We start from the raw sequence: 8013 nt of genomic DNA, 5'->3' as shown, positions 1-8013 counted from the left end.
ATTTTAGGGTTATTTTCAGTAATGTTGTTGTTGTCAGTTTTTTTTTTTAAATATGTCTACAGAGTTTTTAATTTTAGTTTTAGTTATTGTAGTACAGTTACAGTTAAATTGTTTATTTTTATGTTGTAGCTTAAAGCCCTTAAAGCATATCATTTTATTTATTGTATTATTTTTGTTTGATTTTTACATTAAAATGTAAAAAATTTATTTTATTGAAAAATTATTTAAATATTTTCAAAATGTTATCTGAAATTTTGTTTATTGAAAGATTAAAGTAAGCAAAGAATTTTCTTTTCATTGCACTACTCTAATAAAAAATCTGATATGTGTGCATGAGGCAATCTCTCTCAGTCTTTGTGAAGAGGAACATCTGTTTCTCTGGCTGTGTTGATACTGATGCAGTCGTGCAGCTGTCTGCGCTCCCTGCGACTCCCTCCTCATTGTCTAATGGCTCTCTGCAGTGTCTTTGAGTCTCTCTCACCCCAGCAACACAGTTTATGGGGGCGATGCGCACCCCTTTTCTCAGGACATAAATTAGCCGGGACCCCTCTGCCGTCTGCTGCGGGGCGGGGGTCAAAAGAGACAGAAATCACAGCGGACGCTCTCAGCTGATCACTGCACTGCCGTCACTCACTTTACTGCTTTTGTGTCATGCTGCAGCTTTAGAACATTTAAACGGTTCCTTCGGATTTCATTGCTAGGCATTTTTTAATCAGAATTGTTCAAAGCAGAAATTAATCAAATATGGCTTACTATTAAAAATAATAGTAACAGTAATAATATTGTTATGAAAATACATAATACATTAAATGAATAGATATTATGTTTATATTAAGTCAACATAAATAATTTAATTAATAAATTGTTCAATAAATACTCAATTTATTTTGTAAATATATGCAAGACTTCAATATGTTTAAAAAAATATATTATTTAAAAAATAATGTTTCCAACACATTTTGATTTTGACTACTCGAAAGAGAATATAGCAAAATTAATTTTTGTCAAAACTTCATTTGTGTTTCCTGCTAGCTAAATTTCACATACATAAACAAAAATCTGGCTCTAAATCTCTCTTTTCTTTATTCACAACTGATCTAGACAAGTATATGGAAACTATCCAAAGTTCTGTTCATCCTAAAGCAGTGAAAGCTGCTCTGTAGGCTATTCATCCTGTGTGTCCTAGTTTTTTTCTTTCTTTTGTTGTTAACCTGGTAACACATCCCTTATGAAAATTAACCATGGTTTTACTACAAAAAAACAACAACAACAGCATGGTAAGCACAAATTAACCATGGTTTTGCTACACTAACCATAGTTTAACCATAGTATTTGCATGGTTAATTTTTCTTAAGGGATCTATACTTACTTTTTTTTTTTTTTTTCATTTTTATTTGTTTTGTTTATATAGCTGTACTGCCTTAATGGTTTGATGTTTTGTACGGTTTATAAAAAAAATCTGAAAAAAAGATTCGCGAACCAGTTCCAAAAGCTCCGAATCAAATGATTCGCGAATCTGCTCCGAAGTCCCGATCTGAATCAAATGATTCGCGATACGCGATCGGATTGGAGCGCTTCGAAACCGTGAATCGTTTTGCTACGCAATGGTTTAACTGATTCGGAGTATAGAAAAGCTCCGTTTCACTCATCACTACGTGCCTTTTAAAATCATTACAAGCCATGTCGAAATTCGAAAATGAATGGCTTTTTTTTATTTGTTTTTGCTAGTGAATCGAGTTTGAATCAATTGAATCGGTTCCAGCGTAAATGACTCACTCAATTGAATCGGTTCGTCTGTTCTCCTTTTCTCGTCTTCAGTCATGTTTACACGACACTGTCAGCACTACTACTGGCTCAGCTCGCTAGTTTGATGACATTAACTGAAATAAGCGAAAAAAGTATGATGTTTACAAATAAAATATACATATTTCCATTCGCTTTCCACATCGAAACATCCAACACAAATTTAGGGACATATACAAGTTTACTGCTAACTAGTGAAACACTCCATTAATATGATGAGCTGCAGATCAAAATACATGTTAGATGGAAACATTGTGCATTATGATGGAGTTTGTAGCTTAATTGACTATATCTGAAATAGTTTGACTGCAGTTCAGTTGCTGACAGTTCAATAGAAATCAGTTGAAACATCCAGTGAATGTTGAATTTATGAGTATATATTGCAATAACTATTTGAGAAATTATTGTTGTATCTGATTGTATAGTCTATATAGAGTGAGTTTTAGCAAGTTTTAGATTTTTTTAAAAATGTCTATTGTTCTTTATTTTTATTTCAGTTTTAGTTTGTTATTTTAGTAGCCTATCACAAACTATGACAATGATGATCTCAGGTACTGATTATTTGCTTTATTCAATGTTAAGCATGTCTAATGTGAGTTTGAATATCATTTTGTGTGACCTTTATAGCCATAATAAATGACAATATAGAGTTTACCTCAAATCTTGAAAATAAATTTAAGGAAACAAAAACGTTTAAACTGAAAACTCTATTTGAACAAACGAGTTTATTCTATGAAAAAAGTGTATCAGTCACTCAGTATGTATTTTAATAATGTTAAAATGGTTTAATATTTCTAAATTAGATCACGTACTTATCCATTCCGTAGCGAGTGCGCTTGCAGAGAGAGGCTCCGCCCACTCTCGCTTCTGATTGGCTCTGATTTTTGATGCGTTTTACTCACCCCCGAGGCATCCTAGGTGTATATGACTTTCTTCTTTCAGACGAATCCAGTCGGAGTTATATTCAAAATTGTCTTTGATCTTTCAAGCTGTTTAATGGCACTCAGCGGGTCTTGCATTGCTTCAGTCCAAAAGACGTGAAATAAAAAGTGCCCATGCATAAAAAAAAGTGTCTCACACGGCTTGAGACACTTTTTATTATGGATGGGTGATTTTTATTTCACTTCTTTTGGACTGAAGCAATGCAACACCCGCTGACTGCAATGATAGAGCTTGAAAGATCAAAGACAATTTTTAATATAACTCCGACTGGATTCGTCTGAAAGAAGAAAGTTGTATACACCTAGGATGCCTCAGGAGTGAGTTAAACGTAGCCTAATTTTCATTTTTGGGTGAACTAACCCTTTAAAGATCGCTTCATCTGGAAAGCATCTGCTGTGTACAAACATCTGATAGACGTCTCTAAGATGTCAGTTTTACATTCATTCTAAATCATAAACATCTTAAAGACATCTTCTAAACATCTATTTGACATCTGATAGGAAACGTCCTATAGACGTATCGCAGATGAACAAACACTCTAAAAAATACATCTTGCAGATGTAATGCAGACGTCTAATAGACGTCTCTGTGATGTACGTGTGCTATCAAGGTATTAAAGTAAACCACCTAGCAACCACCCAAAACACCCTAGCAACCGCATGGCAACACACTAATAACAGCCTAGCATCATGCAGACACATTTAGCCCGGTCAAACGTGACTCCTGTCAGTCTGAACACACACCGGTCAGTCTGGTGTGACGCGGTCTGCGGTGGTCTTTATTAAACCGGCCTCTCCTCCCGCTGGTTTTCGGGCAGAGGAGGGTCAGACTGCTCCGGCCGTCCATCTGTGATGAATGAATAGTGCTCTCCCACACACATCATCAAACTTGTTCAATCTATCGGTCAAATCACAGACTACCAAACTACATAGTGTCTGAGGTTACAATCAGTACACCGCAAATCACTTAAAACAGCCCTTCATAGGTGTCTAGATAAAGCCTAGAAGTGAAGGAAATGAACATTGCTCTACTGTAACAGTAGGACAAGTGCATCTCAAATCAAGTGTTTGGATGGTGTACTATTTAGGGAGGATTTTAGAAGTGCACTCAAGAACATAAGAACACTTGAGTTAATATTACCAATGTGTTTCAGCTGTTGATCAATAATGAGGAATGTGACAGCAAAGCTGCTTTTAGTATAAAAAAAGGAATCAATTTATGGTTATAGAAATTATTATAGAATACATATATTTCAATAAACTTGTTAAAAGTCTTTAAAAGAATCGAAATATATATTATATAAAAGTTCAATAAACTTACAAGTTATTACAATTATTAATTTTAATACTTAAGTTTGCCAATTACCAATTTTAATAAGAATTTCAACAATGTACAAGTATATATATACAGTGGGTACGGAAAGTATTCAGACCCCCTTTATATATATATATATATATATATATATATTTCAATGACTTACAACTGGTTTATTGCTATATATATATATATACTTGTACGTTGTTGAATTTTTATTAAAACTGGTAATATAAGTTTTATGACTTGTAATATTATTTAAAGTAATAATATCAATAATATAATATATTGTAATTAATTTATAATAATAATAATAATCTAAATCACAAACAAATATATACTATATGTAAATATATAATTGGCTTTCTTCAAAAAAAAAAAATAAAAAAAATAAAAAATACAATTCACACTGACTTCCTGTTTCTACGGAATAAATATTACTTAACAACTTCAGTGCTCCTGGCAGGTCTGTTATTAAAAATCAGTTCCTCTATTTTATTTTTGCTCTATAGTCCATACTGTCGCCCGGTCTTACTAGATAGGCTACTCAAGCACAAGTATGGACTTCCCCGCTGACTGAAGGTCGCAGTTTCCGGTTTCTCGTCGCTATGGTGACGGACAGTCCTGTCACCCGCCTCTCAATCGCCGTGACGACCGCTCTGCCTTTAATGAATACACATACTGTCAGCCGAGCCCATTCATAACACACAAACGCCACGGAAACCTCAGATATGAATATGTATGAAGGCCGTATGTCTCCATAAACAGCCGCTGCGCTGAAAGACTCGTGATTCAGACATTTCCGCTGATTTTCCACGAGCTCGTAATAGATGCATGTTTGTGGTCGCGGTGCATACTGTGCTCGTGAATCACATTTACATGGTCAATCATTCACCAAACGCACAAATACAGCTGTTCCACGAGAGCTCAGCAAATACACCAGACGCTGAACACGTCAAACACAACAGCTAGAAAACAGAAGCCCAGAGCGGGATGCAGCAATGATGTTTACATTTTCAGAAGAAAATCTGAGCGGTGTTTGACATGGTAAAAGGATGCGTGGTTGCTAGGGCGTTGCTAGGGGTGCCCTGGGTGGTTGCTAGGGCGTTGCTAGGGGTGCCGTGGGTGGTTACTAGGGCGTTGCTATGCAGTTGCTAGTGTGTTCTAGGTCATTTCTACCACTCTCGAGGAGAGAAGAAAAAACAACAACCCGTATACATAGATGCATTAAATAAAATCCTAAATAAATGCACATATATGCAATATCTGAGATAAATATCATGGTACTAACTAAAATTAAAACCACTTTTAAAAATGACGTAAAAATGGTTTTCATTTATATTTCAGTAAAAGTTTATTTTATTTACTGAAATAAAATAAACTTGAATTAAAATTGTAAAAAAAAAAAACTTATTTCAGCCTTTTCATTTCTCATTTTTGTTTAGTTTAACTTGAAGTACTAAAATAACTAATTTTAGAACAAACACAATATAGACATTAAAAAAAAAAAAACTAATAAAAACAACTAAATGAATGACTAATTAAATTTAAATGAATATATTAAAATGAAAACAAAATATAAACACACACTATATATAAATATATATGAGTGTATTTCAAAAATAAAATAAGAAAAATCTTTCTACAGAATGTCTAAAATTAAAATGAAAACAAAACATTCAAAATATTAATAAACACACACACACAAACATGTATAGAAATATATAGTATAGTATATAGGTGTAGTGAAGTTCCTCCAAACATAAAATTAAATAAAAACCTTCTACAGAATAATGTGTCTAAAATGAAAACAAGAACTATAAAATAAAAACAAATTCAAAATATTAAAATTAAATAATAAACAAATAAAAAAAATAGCACTTATTTTTGGTTTCTACATAATAATAAATAATCACAATTTGAGGAATCATTAATGTCTGGAGCAAAAACACTAAAACGTTAATACTTAACATTAGAGATCATCGCATAACTATCAATAATGAGTGATTAAAATTGTTCTGTTTCTTTCTAGTTCAGGTCCTGAAGAAGCAGCGCATTATAAACCCTCTGAATCCTGCAGCATCTCAACACCGCTGGAATCTCCTGATGTTCATTCAGGCGTGAGGATAACACACACACAGAGGTCCGAGACAAGGCCGGGCACACACCTGCACGCTGGAATCTTATCATCTGCATTTATTTACCTGTGTGACATCCACAGCAGATGACAGAATTCCCTGGAATCCCTCTGATCACTTCATGCTCCCAGGAGAAAAATTACACTGGCTTTTCACATCCTTCAACCTGCTGGAAAACAGGTCCGCAGCTGCAGCTGCACGGAACGCTTTGAATGACAGCTGGAGCGAGACATTGGATCATTAAGACATTAAAAACTTGACTTCAAACACCACAAGACCCTTAAAAAAGTATTATGGCTTTATGTGGGGTAATGGATGTACTAAATGATCATACACCAGAGTACCACAGATTTACCACGGTGCATGATTGAACTAAAAAACACTTTTACTAGGTATATGGTATTGGGAAAGTAAATATTTGAGACGTTTAACCTATAGTTGCTAATGAAATTTCTGCATTAAATTCCATTTCTAAAATTGCCTTCTAATTCCAGGTTTTCCATGAGCTTTCAAAGCCACTTTGGATCAAACACACACATAAATGAGAGATACAAACAGACTCAGAGAAAAGGACTTTATCCATTTGAGAAGCTACAAATCATTGGAAACATACAGGAAACATCATAACCAATGGATAATGTTCCTTACAGCTACACATTTACAGTTGAAATCATACTAACAATGACGTCCAAAACACAAACACATCATCCTAAACCCTCTCCCTTTACATGGACGTGATTTTAGAGAAATACATTTAAAATATCCCCAGACTGGTGATGCCGTTCCCGTCAACATCCAGAAAGGGTTAAAGATTCGGGGATTAAAACAAGCGGAGCGGGTGACATCTCAGCTTCACTCCACACTCTGACGCAGGATCCGCTTCTCCTCTTCCACAAAGCTCTTGTCTGACGTGGCCTGTCCCATGTCCCGCTTTCTCTTCTCCTTCTGCTGGAACGTTTCCACGCGACGCTTCTTAGCAGACGTCTGCTGCTTCCCAGATTCATCGTCATCTGTGATGAGAAAGAGTGCCCCAAACTTCAAAAACGTGTCAAGATAGATAGAATGACAGATAGATAGATAGATAGATAGATAGATAGATAGATAGATAGATAGGACGATAGATAGATAGATGGATAGATGACAGACAGACAGCCAGACAGATAGATAGAGATAGATGGATAGATAGATAGATAGATAGATAGATAGGACAATAGATAGATAGATGGATAGATAGATAGATAGATAGATAGATCGATAGATAGATAGATAGATCGATAGATAGATAGATAGATCGATAGATAGATAGATAGATCGATAGATAGATAGATAGATCGATAGATAGATAGATAGATCGATAGATAGATAGATAGATCGATAGATAGATAGATAGATCGATAGATAGATAGATAGATCGATAGATAGATAGATAGATCGATAGATAGATAGATAGATCGATAGATAGATAGATAGATCGATAGATAGATAGATAGATAGAGATAGATGGATAGATAGACAGATAGATCGATAGATAGATAGATAGATGGATAGATGGATAGATAGGACAATAGATAGATAGATGGATAGATAGATAGATGGATAGAACGATAGATAGATAGATAGACAGATAGATGACAGACAGAAAGACAGATAGATAGAACGATAGATAGATGGATAGATAGATAGATAGAACGATAGATAGATGGATAGATGGATAGATAGAACGATAGATAGATAAATAGAACGATAGATAGATGGATAGATGGATAGATAGATAGATAGAACGATAGATAGATAGATGGATAGATAGATGGATAGA

General features: G+C 34.5%; 1 protein-coding gene across 1 annotated transcript in view; it reads right to left on the bottom strand.

Annotated features, from left to right (window-relative positions):
- Positions 1-6756: 6756 nt before the first annotated feature.
- cunh1orf52 (chromosome unknown C1orf52 homolog) overlaps positions 6757-8013 on the bottom strand; it is a 5439-nt gene continuing 4182 nt past the window's right edge. The window contains exon 3 of the mRNA XM_016504394.1: positions 6757-7207. Within this exon, the coding sequence (XP_016359880.1) occupies positions 7050-7207 (158 nt within the window). The 3' untranslated portion in view covers positions 6757-7049. The remainder of the gene's footprint in view (positions 7208-8013) is intronic.

Source organism: Sinocyclocheilus anshuiensis, unplaced genomic scaffold (assembly GCF_001515605.1).
Source record: "Sinocyclocheilus anshuiensis isolate Anshui unplaced genomic scaffold, SAMN03320099.WGS_v1.1 scaffold1762, whole genome shotgun sequence".
In the NCBI taxonomy this organism is placed as follows: Eukaryota; Metazoa; Chordata; class Actinopteri; order Cypriniformes; family Cyprinidae; genus Sinocyclocheilus; species Sinocyclocheilus anshuiensis.
This window is presented reverse-complemented; position numbering and strand designations above follow the sequence as displayed.